Raw genomic sequence first — 22,186 nt, 5'->3', positions numbered from 1 at the left:
GACTCATAAAGTTGCTGACACATGCCCTTTTTAATTAAAGGTGAAAAGTGTAAAAAGACTGACATGTAGATGACATAGCATCTCCATCAGTCATATACACATACATATACATACATACATACATACACACACACACACACACACACACACACACACACACACACACACACACACACACACACACACACACACACACACACACACACACACACACACACACACACACACACACACACACACACACAAACATACATACATAACAATAAAATAAACCGTGAACCTTGAACCTTATATTTGAGTTCAATCTTATTTTCATGTACAAATGGATGGAGTGCAGGGGTTTGGGTGCCAAAACATTGAGCAGTTAATGTGTTTAGTATGTGGCTTGTACCCTGAAAACAAGTTATGCAACCTTGTAACAGTATGACTGAGAAAATAAATATTCTTTGTACCTCTAATTCCTTGAGTTACAGACTAATTCCCACTGGGAATCTGGGATGTATAAAACAGGAAAGCCATTGAGCAACTCATGGCATCGATGAGACTAGAGTCAAGGGAATTAAATGGGGTACAATTAGTTTCATATTGTCCTCCCTTATATTTTTTATTCTAAAAAACAGTGCCTCTTTCAGAGCTGAAGGTCATTTGCCAGTTCAAATACTGAACAGTAACCAACAAAACATGACCTAGATTTTGTGCCGAAGCATCTTTGATTAGCATGATTTATATGCAGTATTGACTACACTATACAGTATATAGAGAATGAAGGACTTTTTGAACTTTGGTCATTATGGAAACAATCCCGCATTGTTTTGTGTCTGTGATGGACACGTGTTGTTGACCACACACAGTTGACTTTTAAAAGGTGTTACGTAGCCTGCATGGTCATGTGCTTCCCAGAAATGGTCTTTTCCCCATAATCTGGTAACAGACGTGAGTGAGACATCGCCAGCAAGTAGATTGACTTTCAAATAATCTTTGAAACAAAGATTCTTGTGCTTTCAGAAAATGCATACATCTGAATTAAGCATTGTTATGATGAAGAGGGCTTTCCTGCCTGTCACTAATCATGAAACAAGTTAAATTATTTGTTGAAAAATAATTGCAAGAAGTGGCGACAACTGAATGATTTTACAATGTTTCTGATCTTTGCGACTGATATTTTAAAATTTCTGCTTGTGGGTCTGGTTTCCTGAAGATGTTCTGTAACATGACTTTCCTCATAGATGTACTGGATAGAACTGTGTTGATTCCAAGTGCTACGTACTGGCACCAGCAAACCTCTGCAGTGGACTTATCATTGTGAAAACAAATTACACACAGTCTTTCCCAGTCCCTTCCCTCCATGAAACAATGGAGTCTCAGCTGCAGAAAGAGTGTTCGTCTTCCTTATTACTGTACACTATTGTTGATTTACAGGGAATACTTTGTCATGTTCCTAGAAAAACTGCAACATGTCCAGGACATCTGGACTGCTGTGGCGGGGTGGGATACATGTTTGTGTACAGTGTCTGTGTCTGCGTGTGTGCGTGTGTGTGTGCGTGCGTGTGTGTGTGTGTGTTCCGTTTCACGTGCATGCATGCGTGTTAAAGAAGCAGTTTGGGAGGGGGTTGTTGTTGGTGAAGTACTACTGCAGGATGTTTTCAGAATGCCTGATAGTTGCGTGGCAGATGTTGTGCACTGAGAATAGCAGATCTACAAACTCACATACACTACACTACAGTATGCACAACCAAGTATAAATCAGGCAGAATTCATTGGAGTCCAAATTTGTTGACTTCCCAGTCTGAGGGACCATATTTGGCCTCTTGATAGTCTGGCTCTCTTCATTGGGGTACCTTCTTTAACTTCGCATGGTGTTGGACAATAATCAGTCAATGACGTTGTGATTATACATATTTGCCATGTGCAAGATGGCATGTTGATACCTGGTTCTACAGTATCCTATACAGACATGTGGCTCGCACAGATATCAGTCCACACTGCTTACTATAGAGGTCAGTGACAGACTGCCAATGTTGTTGATAGCGGAATGGCCGGGAACTCAAAGGCAAGGCAGACTGTGTTGATTGGCCAGTAGCCAATTGACAAGTATTACGTTATGAGACAAGCACAATTCATGCAATACAGTGACTGATGAGGTTTCATACCATGATGAGGAAATGCCTGGACTCACAGTGACTTGGAAATGTATGCCTGCAAGGGATTGCAATGGATTGGTAATATAGTATGTGGATAGGGTCAAGGACAAGGTACAAGGCAAAATACCCGTTGTACCCGTCAGCATATACCCATTGTACCCATCTGTCTGTGTCCCCTTTATGGCTATATATGCACAGATCCATGTCTGCTGCTCCCCATTTACACTACTTTATTACATGGCTTGGTTGAATGCTTGATTCTGATTGGTCAATCGCTTAATTCAGCGGTGAGTTATCTCATGATAATGACCGCTCCGCTGTATAATGACCGCTGCCTAATCAAACCCTCTGAGCACCACCAGCTGCACGGCTGCGCCCCGCTTGATTTACTGCCGTTTCCAACATAACAGCCATGTAAACACACACACTAGTGACACACAATGTAATTTACAGCTAAACATTGCTCTTAAAAATGTTTTTGAAAACATTTGAGCGAGAAATAGACGAAGCAGGACCCGAAAATGGATTCTATTTGATCAACTCACTTCCTTGTTTTCTGACAGTGCTGCAGCCCTGCAGCTGGGCAGACGCAGCCAGCGCGAACTTATGGAATACTTTTTTTGTTGTGTTTTGGGTCAATGTATTAATTTATGTTAGTTAGCCATGTAATAAGCGGGATAATATCTGGCTAGGTGGTCATTGTCGGGATATAATTCACCTTCAGGGAGTGTAACCACCTCGGCTTCGCCTCGGTGGTTAAACTCCCTGTCGGTGAATTATCTCCCGACAATGACCACCTAGCCAGATATTATCCCTTACATATTTCCTCTCTACTTCTCGGAGAGAGGACCTGATGACTCTTTGGAGCACCAACCATGTCAGTGACGTCATACGTTTGCTACTGTGCAGAGGGCCCCTTCATAACATGCCACTGTTGCTCAAGGTCTACTACTAAAACCTCACATGACCTACTTCCCACAACTGGACATGTTTAATAACTCAGTGGTTCTCAAAGAGGGGTCCAGGGACCCCCAGGGGTCCTTCAGGAGGTTCCAGGTGATCCCCAGTTAAAATTGTTAATGTACAGTAGCATCAAAGTCAGTTTAACCATCTTTAGCCTTAACATTGGCTATTTTGAAAATAGCTGATGCAAGGTCACAACGAGTCACATCATCTTTTTAAATGTAATCTTGTTTGGGGGTCCCTGTTAAAACATTTGAGAACAAATGTAATAACTTGGCCCTTCAGCCAGACATAACCATGTGTACAAACTATGTCAATAGTGGCCTCCTCAAAGTATAAAAAGTTCCAGACCCACAGGAACACGCCCAGGGGGGTGCCCCACGTCCGAAACTTTAGTCAATTACAGAGTTACCATGTGGGGGTCCCCGGGGGTCCCCGGAACATCCAGACCCCCATGAACGTGCCCAGGTGGCCGGGCCAGTTACGGCAAGCCGCCCAGCAGGGCCGGTTCTAGGGGGGGGGCAGGGGTGGGCATAGCCCACCCAAACGTGCGTCCTGCCCACCCAATGTGGGTTTGACACCCCACCCGCGCCGGCGGAGTCGCCCCCCTTACAATTCTGTCTGCCCACCTGAGTGGGGCTGGCTAAATCCGGCCCTGCCGCCCAGTGTCCAAAACGGTTGAAAAATGACAGCATTACCGTGTGGGGGTCCCCAGGGGGTCCCTGTACTGTACTGTACTGTACTGTACTGTACTGTACTGTACTGTACTGTACTGTACTGTACTGTACTGTACTGTACTGTCACACCCAAAATCATCATATATATACAGTTAATGTGTGTGTGTGTGTGTGTGTGTGTGTGTGTGTGTGTGTGTGTGTGTGTGTGTGTGTGTGTGTGTGTGTGTGTGTGTGTGTGTGCGTGCGTGCTAGGTTGCACAACAGTGACACTTGGTTGTGAAATATCCAACACAATTTTCGCGCTCTGACAGACCCAGCCAGCCAGCCAGCCATCCAGCCAGCCAGCCAGCCAGCCAGGGACGGACACACAAAGCTCCTTAATGGAGTGGTTGCACCACTCAAAAATGATCATACAAGAGAATTGTGGAAAGGCTGGTCGACAGCACAAGGCTCCACAAAGTAAACAGGTCACCAGTACATTTGGATAGTATATTTACCTCCAAACAATTAACATTAAATTAAACATTAAATTAACCGGCAACAAAGTACAAACAAATATGTAATACTGGCAAAATAACAATCAGGAAATTCTGCTAGATGCCGTGAGGCTAGCCAGAGCCTCATGTCAAACTGAACATCTCATTGTCAGTAATCACCTGCAGGCTGCAGCATGCCTGCTCTTAAAGGGACACTTCACCCTTTTTGCAAAAAAATATATGTTAATGGCGTTTAGAAGATTTAGAACACTTTCCTGGGGGTCTTTATGTGTGTAATATGTGGTTTTAGATATTTTAGATTTTAGCAGTGAGCCCAGTGTCTCTGATGTCATGGACACTGTGCTCACTTCTTTCCTGGACTTCAATTCCCATAATGCTTTGGTGCACTGCTCCTCCTTGTGGATAGGGGGAGGGCTGTCTTACTGAGACAACATGTAGTCCAGGAAGTAAGTGAGCCCAGTGTCGATGACATCAGAGACACTGGGCTCACTGCTAAAATCTAAAATATCTAAAACCACATATTACACACATAAAACCCCCAGGAAAGTGTTGTAAATCTTCTAAACATCATTAACATATATATTATTGCAAAATGGGTGAAGTGTCCCTTTAAACAGGTGGGACAAACCAATCACAGTAAATTGGTATCAATATGAGTTATTGATAACAAAAGGATAATCAATGCCCCTGAGCTGATCTACAATTACATACTACTTTTAAAACTTTAAAATTTTCAATAGATACAATTCAATAAATATTTCAGGCACCTACAACATATACAATAAACATGCAAAATAACAGGAACAAACTCCCCTGCAGTGCTTGGCCCCTTCCAATCAACAGGATTAGATTGCCAGCACTGCAGAGGAGAGACAGGTGACCAACAAATAATTTAACTTCACACAGTATACGGTAAATAAAAAGTCTTTCTCTTTCAATCCTTATTGCTTACTTTAAAATGTCAGATACATGTTACACATGTCCTTGATCGTGCATGTATGTGTATAACTGAATCGGAATTGATCGGTCAGTCAGTCGGTCGGTCGGTCGGTCGGTCGGTCGGTCGGTCGGTCGGTCAGTCAGTCAGTCAGTCAGTCAGTCAGTCAGTCAGTCAGTCAGTCAGTCAATCAATCAATCAATCAATCAATGATCAATCAATCTTTTTTGTGTGACTCAGAATAAAAATGTACTCCGTCTCCACCAAGAATAGTAACATTTTCAGATACATCCTATTATAAGAAAATCACACCCATGTGAAGTAAGTGGTGCAACTCAGTGTGGGCGTCCCCGGGGGGTCCCCAAAACTTCCAGACCCATATGAACGCGCCCAGGGTGCCGGCCTGGTTCCGGCAAGCCGCGTGGGAGTTACCGTGTGGGGGTCGGGGACATCCAGACCCCCAGGAACACGGCCAGGGGGCTGGGCCGGTTCCGGCGAGCTGCCCCACGTCCGAAACGGTTGAGAAATGACAGAGTTACCGTGTGGGGGTCCATCTACTGTACTGTACTGTCACTGTACTGTCTGTCACACCCGAAATCATATACAGTATGTGCGTGCGTGCGTGTGTGTGTGTGTTTTAGGCTGCGCAACAGTGACACTTGGTTGTGAAAACCAACCAAACGCTATATTTTCGTGCTCAGACCCAGCCAGGGACGGACACAGCCAGCCAGCCACCAACCGACACACAAAGCTGCGTAAGGAAGTGGTTGCACCACTTAAAAATCATTTGAGCTGAATATCCAAAATCTGATTCAAATATACCCTAATAATATAATTGCAATAATAACAATTAATAATACTACTATACTACTACTATAGTCTAATAATACTACTACTAGTCTAATAATAATAATAATAATAATAATAATAATAATAATAATAATAATAATAATAATAATAATAATAATAATAATAATAATAATAATAATAATAATAATAATAATAATAATACTATAGGGGAATAACTATTAATACAGGCTGAGTCACCGGTTCCAACAGCTTCTACTCAAGTCATAAAACAGTAATTATTTACTCTAGGCATGTATGATGTTTCCATCCCCGCCCGGGGACGTGGAACAGCAACCAATGGGTTTCAGCCCAGAGAGGTGCTATTTAAGAAGCCGACAGTTCAATGTGCTTCAGACAGATAATAACACCGCACTGCATGGCATGCGCGCTACAGACGGAATATAAAGACTTTCGCTGTTGAAGTTTGATTGCATTAAGCCAACCAATTGCTACGGGGAACTCCATACCATATCTTCTCTTAAGGAATAACGTTTTAACGAAATGAAAGCGTGGCGAGTTCGATGCCTTTACTTTCTGATATTAAATGCGGCGCTCCGATATGTGACGTCCTTGGAAGAAGAGCTGACGGATTCTATTTTTGGTGAGTTGATAGTTTACATACACTTGTTCATATCAATCATTTGAAAGCCATTTATTAATATTTTGTACAATGTACTCTGCTTAGTTTATAAGTGATGCATCAGAATATAACCGTGATTCTGCTATAATAATAGCCTATAGAATACTATAATAATGATCTGTTAACTTTAATTATATTTTGTAAGCTGGCTGTTATTTCTAACTTTTAGACAACACCAACACACCCACTTCTAGACTATAGGCTATATACTAAAGTGACTTGATGGAAAAAGGTTGTTTGCTGTCACACAAATGCATAATTGGAATATGGTATTGCACATAATCAGAAATATACTTGCTAAATCCGCCCCCTTCAAAAGGCTTTGCATTGACAACTTAAGTGAAATTATGAGTAGGCCTATAGGTATTATTAAGGGCTTGCTCTCTTATGTTGACTTGCCTTTAACCCTTGTGCAAGTTGTTGGGGGTGTGCTTATAGTCCCTGCCCCCCAACTGTAGCCCTCCAAACTCACCACAACCCTCCCCTGTGGAAGAGTCAGCTGATATTTGGAGAAGGGTCCGTCTACTCGAGACCCTATTCCTATTGGATGTCTGTGGGGATTTGTCAGTGAGGTGGCAGAAGCATAACCAGAGAAACTTTGCGTTGTTTCTATGGAAACATGTCTGGTCAAATGAACCCTTGTTACCTCTATGGACTGCATGTTGTCTGAAGACGGAGGCTCATTTACTGAGGGGCCCCATATAGCCAGTCAGACAGTCAGTCATGCGTCTCTTGGCTTTCCATCAAAAGGACAAAGAGCTTAGACTTACAGATTTTGACAATAACATGGATGGCCCTATCTCTCCTCTCCTCTCCTCTCCTCTCCTCTCCTCTCCTCTCCTCTCCTCTCCTCTCCTCTCCTCTCCTCTCCTCTCCTCTTCTCTTTCCCTTCCATTCTAAGTATATATCCTATGAATATTCAAGGGACAAGTGTCAACCTGCATGTTGTACAGACAGCTGATTGGTTTACATTCCTTTGTGTATAGGTAACTTCCTGGACCCCATTAAAGACTTGTTTGACCATAAGGATGAAAGTAATGGTACCATTGCCAAATTCTCTCTCCGTAAACCATCGCAACCTGATGATGACCTGTGCTACATCATCCCAGGGAAACCAGAGTCTATAGCTGCTTGTTCCTTCAATAGCACCTCAAAAACCTTCCTGGTGATCCATGGCTGGACGGTAAGATGCTTCAACCTGTAGCAGCATGTTCCTACCATTAGTCAGAGCTTGGATTGGCTCTACACATGACTGCATATGGGATTTGCTAAAACAGCTATGATTGGCGAGTATAAATCATCACCCATCAGAGTAGTGGTTGCTACAAAACATAAAACACAAACTACACTAAAATGAGAACATCTAAGAAATGAAACTTGCTGGTGCAAACCCCATTTCGACACCAATATTTCTGTCTCTCCATTGTGAGTTTGTGACCCTTGAATTTTGAGCTTCTCAATCAAAACAATGATCATATACTTGAGGAGGCCTACTGATCATTCCCACCAGGTCCAATGAACGTCCTCAAATCAAATCTCAATTTTGACCGTGACCTTGATTGTGACCTTGACCTTTTGCCGTTCTCAACGCAAACGTTTGGGACATCCAAAGACGTATATAACTCAATCATCCATTCTAATGGAAACTCGTGGCTCCTTGTCACGTATCTAGTAAATATGTGGCGTATTCCCATTGAATACTATTTAAATGAAAACATGTTCTGCGCTTTGGAAAAGTGCCTCGGTGGACACAGCCATGGGTCATTTCCTGATTTGTCACCTCTACAGGTCAGTGGTATGTTTGAAAGCTGGGTGGCCAAGCTGGTTACGGCGCTGTATGAGAGAGAGCAAACAGCCAACGTCATCGTAGTGGACTGGCTCAGTTCAGCCCAAAATCACTATGTGGTTGCAGCCAAAAAAACCAAGGCAGTGGGGCAGGAGATCGCTCACTTCATCGACTGGATGGAGGTCAGTGACAAGCAGCAGTTGCCTAGTTGATTACTGCAAATAAACAACAGACATACATATTAAAGATATTGCATAGAGATAATGATATACACTTTTGGGGGTTTTCTGTCTTTATTTGATAGTACAGTGGAAAGAGACACAGAAACACAGAGACATGCACATGCAGCACATGAAGTGAATTCAGGCATTAGTGCCTTAACCACTCCGATATCGGCAACACCCCATCTTAGAATTAACACAATTAAATCTTCTTTTCCTCAAGGAGACCACCAACATTCCTCTTGAGAATGTCCACCTGATTGGTTACAGCCTGGGAGCTCACGTTGCAGGATTTGCTGGAAACCACGCCACCAGTAAAATTGGGAGAATAACAGGTTATTATCATTACTACCAGTCCATACCCGTTCGGGGATGACATACCCAATCCCTACCTATCTCTCTCTCTCTCTCTCTCTCTCGGCTCCTTCTCTCTCCCCCTTCTCTCTCTCTGTCCCCTTCTCTCACTCTCCCCCTCTCTCTCTTTCCCCTTTCTCTGTCCCCCTCCTGTCTCTCTCCTATTTCATCTATTATTTATTTTTTTCCCTGACCAATCCCCTCTCTCTCTTCAGGTCTTGATCCAGCAGGTCCAGACTTTGAAGGAGAGCATGCCCACATGCGTCTGTCCCCAGATGATGCTCACTTTGTGGATGTTCTCCACACCTTCACACGGGGCTCTCTGGGTCTCAGCATTGGCATCCAGCAGCCTGTAGGCCATGTGGACATCTACCCCAATGGAGGGAGTTTCCAGCCAGGCTGCAATATGAGAGGCGCCCTGGAGAAGATTGCTAACTTTGGAATATTTGGTGAGAATTAATACTTTTTTGATTTATTTGGGGGCTTTTTAGGCCTTTATTGATAGTACAGTAGGTAGACAGGAAATGGGGTGAGCGAGATGGGACACGCCAAAGGCCGTCAAGACTCGAACCCTCAACATTCTGTCAGGCTACGTTGAGCCTAGGTGCCGGGCCAGGAATGAATATTTATGGACTACAGTAATTAACACAATATATGCCAAAACGAGATAATCTTGTGATTAGCTACTGTACCCTAATGTACCCTACTGTGCTAATCACAAAATTGCAATCGACAATACAATACAAATAAACAGCTTTGTATCTTAAAAACAATAGTTAGTTAGTTAGTTAGTTAGTTAATAGTTAGTTTTACTGTAGGGCCCATGACCAACCATAGCATAGATGTTGAGCATTTCCTTCTAGGAAAGAAAACAGAAGAAGCAGTTCTAAAATGAGTTTTCTTCTATGACAAATTCAGTTATTAGTCATATTGTTTACTGTCCAATTGAAATGATAAATGAATGATAGTTTAGATTATTTTTAAACGTTTGAGTACATTGTTACAAAGAAAAAACATCAAGGTTGTTTATTATTATTATTATTACACTAATTATTATTCTTTTCAGTTCAATATTCCCATAAAGGGCGATCACACAACTTACAAGAATCATCAACATGTGTTTTCTTCTTTGTTTCTCCTCAGCCATCTCTGACGCGGTGAAGTGCGAACATGAGCGTTCCGTCCACCTGTTTATCGACTCTCTGCAGCACGAGGCATCCAAGGCGTACCGCTGTGGCAGCCCTGACATGTTTGACCGAGGCATGTGCCTCCGCTGCCGCAAGGACCGCTGCAACACCGTGGGCTATGACATCAACAGGGTCCGCAAGCCACGCAGCGTCCAGATGTACACCAATACACGAGCCTCCATGCCTTTCAGAGGTCAGTAGGCTTTGTAAAAGGAAGAACACGGTTGTTGTGTCAAACTGCACAGTTGTGTTCACAATCGTGTCTGTACATAGTCTTTTTCCAGGTCTGATGCCGATTGCTCCTTTCATTCTTTACAGCGTATCATTACCAGCTGAAGATTCATTTCTCTAGCAGAGTGAACCACTCTGAGATGGAGCCCACGCTGACTGTCTCATTGTATGGAACCAATGGAGAGGCTGAAAACCTGGAGCTGAAACTGTGAGTAGTCAGTTATGAAAAGTGCCATTGTGAATTGAATCTAAGTTACCAGTATATGACGCTATTTTGTGACTAATATCACATAACAGTAACACTAGCTTAATGTCTTTCCAATCCTACTATTTTTATTGGCAGAAAGGATAAAATTATGACCAATAAGACTCATTCGTTCCTGCTGGTGACAGAGAAAGACATCGGTGATCTCCTGATGCTCAAGTTTAAATGGGAAGACGCTAATGGCTGGTCTGCCTCCAACATGCTAAAGATGGTATCATCCTGGTGGTCTGGAGAATCAGACAAGGACAACCTAGAAGTCCACAAGATCCGCATCCGAGTTGGCGAGACGCAGCAGAAGTACGTTTACTTTGCATTATGAGGTTTTGATTCTTGGTTACGTATATTATATAAGACAAAATGATTTTCATCTAAATGTTCCTATCTTGGTTGACTTCCGTTTTAGGTTGGTCTATTGTGTAAAAGACCCTCAGGCTCAGAGCTTAACACAGGAGGTCACGTTTGTCAAATGCAGGGATGCATGGAGGATTCCAAAAAGGTGATTGAATCTCCACAAGTCAATGAAGAATACTGGTACACATTTTCATTGATCAATTATTTACTCGCTTTTTTTGTCTCCCATAGAACAACCCCAGAAAACCATTAAAGGAGCATTCAGTGATTTGGGTGATTTGGAAAACCACCCAGTCCGCCCCGGTAACAAAATGTGCACATGCACGCTCTACAGTGGGGGGAAGTGCAACAGGCCAACATCATGTGCACCAAGGCCCGCCCCCACTCGATCATGATTGGAGGAAGGCCCCTCTCATCCTGATTGGATCAAGGCTTTGCCACCCGCCACCAAAACTGAAACTAGGGTTTTTTGACCCCAGGGGCTCACTGGGGACAGGGAGGAACTCCTTATATGGTCAGCACACTCTATAGTAGGGAGGATTATCCAGAAAAAAAGAAAAAACAAGTGATATTTGAATTAAGTCAAATCACTGAATATACCTTTAACACTGAAGATATGGAGCAAAAATTGAAAGTCCTCCTTTCCATTGCAGCACTTATATATATGTATATGTATTAAGTGTATAATACTTGATACACTTAAATTATACAAAGACATGACCACCTTGTATATATGTACAGGTATGTGTGCTTTATTTAAAAGTTCAAGTATGTGAATATATTTTATTAAGAGAAAGTTGTTTTAATGATATCAATCTGTGACCGCAATGTGGTCTTCTTTGGTGTGTCTTCGGCACTCCCAAAAGAAATGGATATTATACAAAGTCATTGAAGTCTCACATTGCGAGATGCCAAATGGCCGACTAAATATACGGTACTGGAGATACCTACAGTGTAAAATACCTCTGATTTCACAGTCCTGGTGACATTTAGCTTCCCTTTGTAATCCTTAACTCCTACAGACTGTTCTCTGCAAGTCTGCATACAAAGGCCCTTGCAAGAAGTCTGAAGCTTTTGCGCGCACGCACGCACGCACGCACGCACGCACGCACGCACGCACACACGCACGCACACGATCACATACAGTACTTCTCTGCGATGTCTTACACACCTCCAGTACTATGAAATTGGGGCCCAATGAGTGGCTGTTATGGTGCGTAATGTTGTCAACCGAACCCAGTTAGATTCCTGAGATTTTTTCAGATGTGTTAAAGCATCAGAATGTGAACAAACCTTTACCAGAGCTCTTACCATAGTATGACAGAAATAACCGTAAGGGCAAATGTCTGTGAAATCCTATAGGTGTTTAATAGCGTGCTTTTTCTCTAACCTTATGAATATTGTACGTTATCTACTATACTTAACATGACAGAGCATTCACCACTGTCGTTCCCATCACTATTGGTGACTGGGGGACCTGTTTCAGTGTGCCTTAATAACAGAAAATGTTCCAGAAGTGAACTGTTGCAAAAATGAACCTGTCTTAACAAATGTTTCATGACTATATTGTATATATGTTTTAATTATAGTGTACATATTATACAGTGAACCCTGTGGTTAAGTTATTCTCTAAGTTAACATTGGCAAAATCTGAGATGCACATTACTCAAAGACCTGTGATTCGTTGAAGCACTTGGGGATGTTAAACTGCAGTTTTATACTTGATATGCAATGATATTCATGCAGAATCTTATCTAGTATACAGCCATATGTGTTAGGCCTACTATGAATTTGTTACCTCCACTTAAGTACACTGCAAAATAAGGAACCCATCAACCTCACTATAAGTCTGTCGTGCAGGTTATAGGTTATAACCCTGATTTCAACATCTTCACTGTAACTGTTATAGTATTTTCAATGAGGTTCTTGTGAGAGAAAGTCCATTTAATGGCTTTTGTGCATTTGATCTTGTCATTACTATTTTTCTATATTTCCATATTTATAGTTATATGCAGCACACCATTCTGTAAGCAATATGTAACATGGCACTATAGAGATCTGTACTGTATTCATTGTGGCTTATCTTCCTCTCATTTTAATTCACTCTCGAAAAAGTGGAAATACCATACTATTGCACTGGAAGCCGAGGAAAAGGTTACTAAACCAAGTTACTTTATTGTACAGCATATTCAATGTAAATAATTATAGATTTTATGGAACACTACACTGGTAGATATATATTTTTTACTTGTAAATATGTTACTGTACTGTATGAATACTGTAATAAAAGAAAACCTACCATATAAAAAGGTTATTGTGAGCATGAAATATGTTGTAGAGAATCAACGTCTCAGTCTTCTTCACCAACTTGTTCAGCCCATTAGCATCCATGTCCATCTCTTGACTATCTACTCTACTAGAAGTGTTACTTGTTACTCTTATCAAAAGTAAGATTATTACTTTACATATTACTCCCTGCCAAATGTAAGTCGTTATATAACGTTTCTGTTACTTTAAATGTGTACTCTCATTGGAGTGAAATTAATAGTGAATACTGTATGTCTGGTGCAGTGGAGTGTGCAATCTGTGCATGTATAATATGTGTGTGCGAATTACCAAATACAGTTGGCGAGGCGGGACCTAGACAAGATCACACTGGTTAAATCGGGAAAAATACCAAGCTTTCCCCAGATATGTAGCCTACTGTGGAGTGACGCTATTTATAAGGAATACACTTCGATCCACCCAGGCATGAGAACTAGTAACTAGTTACTTTGGGAGAAAAGTAACTGTACAGGTAATTCAGTTACACAGTTCATCTCAGGATTATCCATTTACCATTTATTGCAATGATATTGCATTCAGTTTGTGGGTGTGACTCTGCTCCTGTGATATAACAGATTACCTGCGCAAGCATTACACAGAATCTGAGATCACAAGCACCCCAGAAGCAGAGCATAAGATACAGTTGTGCATCAATATAGAACCGTTCAAGGGCATACATTAATATACCTATACAAAACATACAATCTACAAAACATCCACAAAAGCAAATGTGAAAATATTAAGTCTTAATATCTGTGCACATTCAACACTGTCCAAGCTTTTGTTAGTCAAACAGATGATGGAGAGAGATTGACAATGTACAGGTATATGTATGAACACAGGTGTTGTTACGAATATGTTTATGTCAATTTAGGGCATGGTGCCAAGTTTTGACTCCCTCACGTGAAGGACTGTACCTCAGTGAGGAAAAGGTATATTTCAAATTGTAACCTGAATATATAACAAAACCAACATGTGTATTTTAATATGAAGTGCACAATAAAATTCACTTTTTGTCCAGAGTTTCCTTAAAATCTCTACAGACATATATCATCAAAGCCTCAGCAGAGACACAATCCCACACGTTGGACAACTGGACGCCGTCAGGGCTGAGATTAGCGCGTAGGTTCAAATAGCAGCAGCACACAGCAAGTACAGGCCATGAATGGAATGGAAAGTCCCATCTATCTATCTTAGAGTTTGCATGGACAGGTGGCTCTAAATCAGGAGGTTGCTGGTATGTGGCCACCACGGAGACTATTTGATGACATCTCTGAAGTCTGAACAGACACCCCATAATGTGAAGACAAACAGAAAGGCTACAGTAGCTAGATGAACAGTGAGCTATGGAGCTACAATTGGATGTATGAGGTTTCTGAATATTATGCAGTAAACCTGTGGAATTTAGGGGGGGGGAAACGTCAAACTCTCAAGCAATCTGCTTGGATTCCTTATGTTAACCATTCAGTTGTAGTGAAGTCATGGGTCAAAAGTCAAAGGTGACTATTCCAAGTCACTCATATCCAGTGTGCGGTGGCAGAGGCAGACGGTGCAGCCCATGACTGCAGACAGTGTCAGGATAGCCAGGAGTATAGCCCACCAGTAAGCCTGAGGAGAATACATGAGAGAGTCAACAGGTATTTCAATCAAGCATTTCTTCCATTTTACTTACTAGCTGCCAACAGTATATGTTTTCACTTTATTACCACAATGTGAAACAATGTTTTAAGCTGAGTTGCATCAAACAACCAAACAAACTGCTCTGCTACAGAATCTATGCAAAGAAAAAAAAATCCAAACTTTGTTGCTTGTTAGGTCGCAGTTACTTTGAAAACCTGCATTTCCCGTCAGTCGTGCCGTATCGTGTCGTGTCACGTCACGCCACGCCACGCCACGTCTCCATATATGGTCACGCCTCGTTACACATCACGCCACGTGACACACTCCATATATGGCTGTCTGGAGAAGACTGGAAGACTGGACCTACATCAAGGTCACGGTCAAGGTAAACATCTGCATATACAGTATGGAACCAGCCAGCAAATCTACATCTGACCTCACTGACACCAGATTAATAGTTTAACTTGTGCTTCTCAACTGTGCCATATTAAGAAGCTCTGTTGTTTCAGACCTGAAAACGTAAATTTAAAAAAAAAAGTCCATATATGGGCATTCCCAGACAATGCACAATCCCTGTTATGTCCATATATGGAGATACCTGATGTCATCAATATTATTATTATTCAGGATTAAGAAGCTCTGTTGTTCTCACCCTCAGGGCATCTTAGGTAATAGAAGTTATACTACAAAGAGATGTTTTACGTATCATTTTTTTTAAAGTATCAATTTGTCTCGCTTAGTTAAACTTGAGAACTTACATTGGTCACGTGTGCTTTGTTGTGTAAAAATACCCTCTGTTGTCATATCACTGCAAGTATGACCTGCTCCAATAACCAATGGTAAACACAACTTATGACACTTAGCAACAGGCAAGCATTAACTGGCCCTAACCCAGGCTATCTGGCATCTCTGCCATGTTAGCTAAGATATGTATTTGAAAATGAGTGACCCATTAGACAGGGTAAGCAAAAGGGTGGTCGTCATGGGCTCCTGAAGTGACGTGAGGGGTTTCTAAGTAAAGCCCTGCCGCCTGACACATGTGCTGCCTCTAGAATCAACGTGGACATTCCTGATTATCTCTGCACTCCAAGTGCAACAAAAGCATGAAGCCAAAGTCCGAATGGAACATCTAAGACATATGAAGTTATGAACGTCACAACAGGAAGCTGAGCTGAGCTGAACACGCATCTCACAGCAACATCTGTCTCTACTCTGAGGCTATTGAAGCTCATCTGCAGTCATTTTTATGCTTCCGTGGTTCTGCATGGGGCAATATCTGACAACCTCTGACCCCATGGCCATAAAAAAGAATTAACACATCATTCTTCACTGACAAGGGTCATGCTGCTTGTCCTTGAAGAAGATTTGCCTTCGCTTTTGACCTATGGTTGCACTATTGAAAATGTATTTACAGTACTTACAGTACTTAGTTTGTTAACAGTTTTAGTGCCGGGATTTAAACGAGCGTCTTCCAGGCTAGACTGCCTATGTTTGAAGTTACCTTTGAACAGCCAGTGCACCGATCGCTGAGTTGCTTATCATTTTTTTTAAAAGCTCATTGTCTCCGCCAGGCCAAAGTTGTCATGAACAAGAAAATCATGAACGCAGTGTCTAATTGACATGAAACATTGCTGGCCCACAATAAGCTATCTGTCCTGGCTGGTGGAGACCTGTGCTCTGAGGAGCAGATTTTTGAAATGTTATAGGGTCAAAGTTGAATCAAGCCAATGGCATTAATAAAGCAATCAGATATACCTTCATCCACTCTCCCAGATCATCAGCAAAGTCATCCAGGTGCAGGTAGGCGTTTTTCAGCCTTGCGATGGGGCCGTCTGCATCCAGCAACCGACACACGTTGATCTTGTCACAGTAGCCACGGTTTGCTGAGCATGGAGCTCCGGCCACCAGAGCCACAGTCTTCCTCTGGAAGTGACGGGACAGCACAGAGGATGTGGTGCTAGCGCATGTGGCAGGTTGGTCTGTGATGAACACACATTCAAAATCACTTAAACTCTATTTATGTAGTTGTCTAGAGTCTATATATACTAGTATACTAGTCCCTCTCCTTTTTTCCCTCTACAATGTACACCAAATCTCTTTGCATAAAATAGCCGATCTACAAGCTCACAACGCTTCACAAAGCGATGTGTTGTGAGCTTGTGGATCTATTTTCGCTTATCGACTTTGGATTTTTGGTTTGATTCTCTCATAATTAGAATAGAATAGAATAGTCTTTATTTGCCATTTGCACAAGTGCATAGGAAATCTTGGAGCACAGCTCCCAGGGTCAGCATTAAAAGGGAGGGACAGGTGAGAAAAGAAACATAGAACATACAGTCCTAGAATAAATAAGTGCGTCATAGTCTACCTAAAAACAATGCATGTTCAGTTCATCTATCGAATCAAATAAAGTGCTTCCTGAATCATAATCTGCCTAAAAACAGTGCATAATTCAATTCATCTTTAATTTAATTTAATTGTATCCGTTTCCTCAGTCAAATCCTTATTTATTTAAGCAGCCATTCATACTCTTCTGTGAATCACTGCATGATATAATACATACTTTGAGCAATATCCAGCCTTAATATTAGTTTTTAACTTGTTGAAATAAATGCAATTGCAATGACAGTGGACTGATTGTTGTTTAAATAGCATGAATGAAGTAAAATGTGACAGAAGTAAAAAATATTTCTGAGATGATGGAATGATGATGGATGATGATAGTCATGGAAGGGGAACCTTCTGAAAGCTTCATGGGCAAAGATAATCAACTTCAAAATCTCAAAAAATAGGTCAAAATGACCTCTCAGTCATGCTAATGTTGGAGATGATTGTTGCATGAGGGGTAAGTAACCACAAAGTAAATTAACACAAGCTGAAGAGCTTTGTCCCCAACCATAAACACATTCCACAAAGGCTGGAGAGGCCGTTAGTTACCAGGCTGCTGGCAGCACATTTGGCATTTCTCCCTCATGGAGTCCCCTGGACAGTCACACTGCTCCAGACCATGTTTCAGACACAGAGACTCGGCACAGTCCTGGGGGTGGGGAGGGGAGACAGGAGTAGGGAGCAACATGAGACAAGACCTTGCGTGAGGAGAGAGAGAGAGTGTGTAGTGTGTGTGTGTGTGTGTTTGTGTGTGTGTGTGTGTGTGTGTGTGTGTGTGTGTGTGTGTGTGTGTGTGTGTGTGTGTGTGTGTGTGTGTGTGTGTGTGTGTGTGTGTGTGTGTGTGTGTGTGTGTGTGTGTGTGTGTGTGTGTGTGTGTGTGTGTGTGTGTGTTGGTGCTGGTCTACCTGCCACAATTCCCCAGCAGACTTTCATGCTGTGGCTGAACAGTGTTTGTATAGTACAGTATATGTCTGTATACATGTACAGTGTACTGTACAGGATGTCCCCTCTAAAGTAAACCAATCATAGCTCCTATGATTGGTACATACTCCTAAGTATGTGTTGAGAGCAAATCTATGCTATTAAGCATCTAACCTTGCGTCACCAGGCTTTTCACCTCAGAGGAAAGCCTGGTCTGTGTTACAAAATTGACGTGTGATATGGTCGGGAGCAGATGATATCTTTACGTCATGTTGTAGTCATTGTTTTGTAGTCATCAGGCCGGAACCCTCAATCTGGAACTTCCGTTGCCTCAAACCGGAAGAAACCGGTTCCAAATTGAGGGTTCCGGCCTGAGGGTTCCCGGACTACAAAACAATAACTACAACATGACGTAACGATATCATCCGCTCCCAACCGGATCATAAACCTGAAAAGGAATGCTGCCCAGGCTATTAAGCATCTGAGCGTCGCTGCGTCTGAGCCTCTAGAGAACATTCTGATTATTCTACGAAATGTTGAGCAATCTTCCCAGAATAAATTCTGCCTCCCCAATTCGAAGAATAATCTATCACCATAATGTAAGCAAAGCAAAGCAAAGTTACTATATTTACCCAGGGTAACTGGACTAAGCATCAGATACTTGTTTACAGCCAGGCCCTGCTCATAGAACATTTCATGGTAGTGGTTCAATGCCTTGCTCAAGGGCACTTCAGCGGTGGTAATTTTAACGTGCCGGTCCGGGGATACGAACTGGCGACCTTCCGGTATCAAGACCGCTCCGCAAACCGTTCGGCCACCGCTGCCACATGTCAGATATTTGGTCACGATGGATGCTTTTGAGGGGAACATGAATGGTGGTTTTGGGTCACATGGATTTGATGAACCTCTCAATAGGGTGGTGGAATGGTTTGTTTACAATCAAATTAGTTACACATGTACTTTTAAACCATATACACATTTATAATGGTAGATAATATACAACCATTGTATCAAGGGTAACAGGTACGGTCGCCCCTTTTCCATCTCGCCCCACTACTCTACCTAGCTGTAAATAACAAACATAACAAACATAACATATGTTGGTGATTATTTAAAAGGTATTATCATATTAATTTATCATTGTTAAGTTCACGCTGTATATCCACGGGCATAATAGCATGATGATGCCATTACAAAACATGGGCAACATGGAAGAAATGTGTTTAATAAAACAAAATTAACTGCTAGATTCTAGCAGTTAATTTAGGACCTTCTAGCAGCTAGAAGGTCCTAAATTAACTTAATTAAGCAGTCACCGTCTATAGAGATCGACTACTATACAATCAAATAAATATGTATACAAGATAATTTCAGATTTCAGAGAGGGAGGGAAATACTAAATTAACTGTTAACTACATTAAAAGATATCGCGGGGGCGAGTTGGTAAAGGGGCGAGTCGTTTGGTATTCATATCAAGTATCTGATGAAGGAGTATTTAATGTTTATCAAACCTATACTGTACATACTGTATATAGGACAATATTTATTACACACACACACACACACACACACACACACACACACACACACACACACACACACACACACACACACACACACACACACACACACATAACACTCTTTCAAAAACCTGATGATATAAAGAAGTGATACATCACTGCACAACACTGACTCAAGGGTTGGACAAAGGGCGGTTGAAATGTTAGAGTTACCACACCCTGAGGTGGTACAGTTACAGTAGCTCTGGTTGACTCACCCCGTTTAAACAGACACGTGTGCCCTGACTGCAGACAGTGAGGTTGTCCTTTGGGCTGGGCTCAGGGCAGAATGGAGACAGGCCCGAACACACACTTTCTCTCTGGCAGTCAGTGGCATCATCACAGACCCCTCCTGCTGGCTTAAACTCACAGCCCTGACCACAGCAAAGGCCCTGGCTGGGACTAGATGGATGGATAGATGGGTGTGTGCCCGTACACACATAAATACACTTACGTACATACATTGCATGAGGAAAGCAAAGAGATATGTGCATGCTTGTAAAAACACACATGCCGCATGTTAACCACAACAACAAGTAAACCTCCATATCCAAAAAATGGCAGTGCAAATCTCAAACCAGGAAGGGATGCAGGTTTGCAACATCTATAGCATGGTGAAACTTAGGCTACATATTGACATTTCTCAAGTTCATATCTCATTGATTAAGCCTAATTTATACTTATTCACATGCCGGTTCTCAAAGTGGGGTTCTTGAGGAGGTTCGAAATAACCCTTACAAATATGTAACTCTGAGAGTTGTGGGTGTCCTAGCCTCAGAAACCACTAGCGTTAAGAAGTTTGAGAACCATATGGCTAATATGTGTGTGTGTGTATGTGTGTGTGTGTGTGTGTGTGCGTGCGTGCGTGCGTGCGTGTGTGCGTGCGTGCGTGCGTGCAGTAGTACCTGCAGACTTTACCAGGCTTCAGGTGACACTGAACGCCCACAGCTTCATGAGCGCTGTAGCAGCACAGATCGGTTTGATTGTGACCAACATCACACACCTCACCTTCCTCCACAATCTGGTTTCCACAGATGGGCTGATCACTGACTGGTAATTAAGAAGGCATGGATGCAGACGCACATACATATACAGAGCAGAAGAAACGCACACACGCACGCACGCACGCACGCACGAATGCACGCATGCACGCACGCACAAACACACACACACAGAAAGACATGTGAGTAGATGATGTACATCCTGTAGTCGCAACACATAAGTAACAGTAAAGAGAATAATGTTCAGCACACAGCTTGTATCTCCTAAAATGTTTACTGTGCAATAAAAGGCAAGTACGCAATGTTCTCTTATAGCAGATGATGTACAGCAATGATCTAGAAGAGAAGAGAACCACAGGTTGACAGCTTCTACCTGTGGTAGAAGCTGTCTATTAGACAGCTTCCACTCCCCCTCACCTATAAAGCAGTCATCCTTCTTCAGTTTTAGGATCTTGCTGATGTGTTTGACGCTACAGGGGGAGAACTTGTCATTGTTCTCCCGGACCTCGTCCGTGGCGTGAGGGAACATCAGGTATCTGCCTTTGCCTCCACGAGACCCGAGGTCCCCACACCTGGAGCCCTCATCATGCTGGCAAACAGACAAAACATGGCACAGTGCAGCTCAACCGTACATTTCCTGGTAGATTAAAATAAAGATACGCTTTTCAGGTGGAAACACGGGAGAGAGCAGGTAAGAGTAATGTTCATTTTTCAGGAAATGAAAAATATTTTTTTTTCAGGAAATTAAGAAAACCTTATATTTGGAAAATAATGCAATACTGCCTCATCAAAGTTGGTGTTGTGACTTTATATATTGTCAATTACTTCCATGAGAGGGGGAGAGGTGGTGGAGTTAGTTGCTTTAGCAGGCAGTTTGAGGATCCAATGGAGTTAAGAGGTTTTGTCCAAAGCATTTTTTACTACATTCCATTGGTTCAATATTTTTCGAAACAACATACGGGTGTTCAATAAGGGTGTTCAATAGCACTGATTTATATTAAAAGATATATCTGCAATGGATCTACAGTCTACAGTGGATATATGAATTCATATTTGTCTATCAACAAAAGAATGAACATAATAACATGTGGCTGGCATTGTGGATTTCTCTGGTATTCACGCAGGAGATCGACTTTATTTATTGCTTTGTTCAGAAGCTGCCTAAACCACGTTATAGGTCATCCGGTAATAGTGAAAATGCTATCACCGATGTCTATGAATCAGAGGGAGGTAATATTTCAGTCTAGGCTTGTTGTATAAGCCTGGTTTCAAA

At 42.1% G+C, this 22,186-nt stretch overlaps 2 protein-coding genes across 4 annotated transcripts in view; one reads left to right on the top strand and one right to left on the bottom strand.

Moving 5' to 3' along the window:
* The first annotated feature begins 6,432 nt into the window (after positions 1 to 6,432).
* Positions 6,433 to 22,186, top strand: part of lpl2a (lipoprotein lipase 2 a) — a 99,280-nt gene continuing 83,526 nt past the window's right edge. The window contains exons 1-11 of one of the 2 annotated variants that reach the window (XR_013790489.1): positions 6,433 to 6,665; positions 7,691 to 7,887; positions 8,493 to 8,672; positions 8,935 to 9,046; positions 9,281 to 9,514; positions 10,209 to 10,445; positions 10,571 to 10,691; positions 10,827 to 11,045; positions 11,152 to 11,244; positions 11,331 to 11,352; positions 11,706 to 12,162. Coding sequence is in view for 1 of the 2 variants with exons in the window: in XM_079506760.1 (XP_079362886.1) it covers positions 6,566 to 6,665; positions 7,691 to 7,887; positions 8,493 to 8,672; positions 8,935 to 9,046; positions 9,281 to 9,514; positions 10,209 to 10,445; positions 10,571 to 10,691; positions 10,827 to 11,045; positions 11,152 to 11,244; positions 11,331 to 11,352 (1,515 nt within the window). In the remaining variant the exon portion in view is untranslated. Of the gene's footprint in view, positions 6,666 to 7,690; positions 7,888 to 8,492; positions 8,673 to 8,934; positions 9,047 to 9,280; positions 9,515 to 10,208; positions 10,446 to 10,570; positions 10,692 to 10,826; positions 11,046 to 11,151; positions 11,245 to 11,330; positions 11,353 to 11,705; positions 13,052 to 22,186 lie in introns of those variants that run through there. The other variant, XM_079506760.1, reaches the window with a different exon arrangement.
* The window catches only part of LOC306927103 (disintegrin and metalloproteinase domain-containing protein 10), a 35,746-nt gene continuing 27,431 nt past the window's right edge, over positions 13,872 to 22,186 (bottom strand). The window contains exons 10-15 of one of the 2 annotated variants that reach the window (XR_013790488.1): positions 21,331 to 21,502; positions 20,818 to 20,962; positions 20,131 to 20,314; positions 17,982 to 18,081; positions 16,800 to 16,967; positions 13,872 to 15,032 (exon numbers count right to left, since the gene is read on the bottom strand). Coding sequence is in view for 1 of the 2 variants with exons in the window: in XM_079506759.1 (XP_079362885.1) it covers positions 14,928 to 15,032; positions 16,800 to 17,023; positions 17,982 to 18,081; positions 20,131 to 20,314; positions 20,818 to 20,962; positions 21,331 to 21,502 (930 nt within the window). In the remaining variant the exon portion in view is untranslated. Of the gene's footprint in view, positions 15,033 to 16,799; positions 17,024 to 17,981; positions 18,082 to 20,130; positions 20,315 to 20,817; positions 20,963 to 21,330; positions 21,503 to 22,186 lie in introns of both variants that reach the window. The other variant, XM_079506759.1, reaches the window with a different exon arrangement.

This window comes from Electrona antarctica (genome assembly GCF_951216825.1).
Source record: "Electrona antarctica genome assembly, chromosome: 7".
Lineage (NCBI taxonomy): Eukaryota > Metazoa > Chordata > Actinopteri > Myctophiformes > Myctophidae > Electrona > Electrona antarctica.
This window is presented reverse-complemented; position numbering and strand designations above follow the sequence as displayed.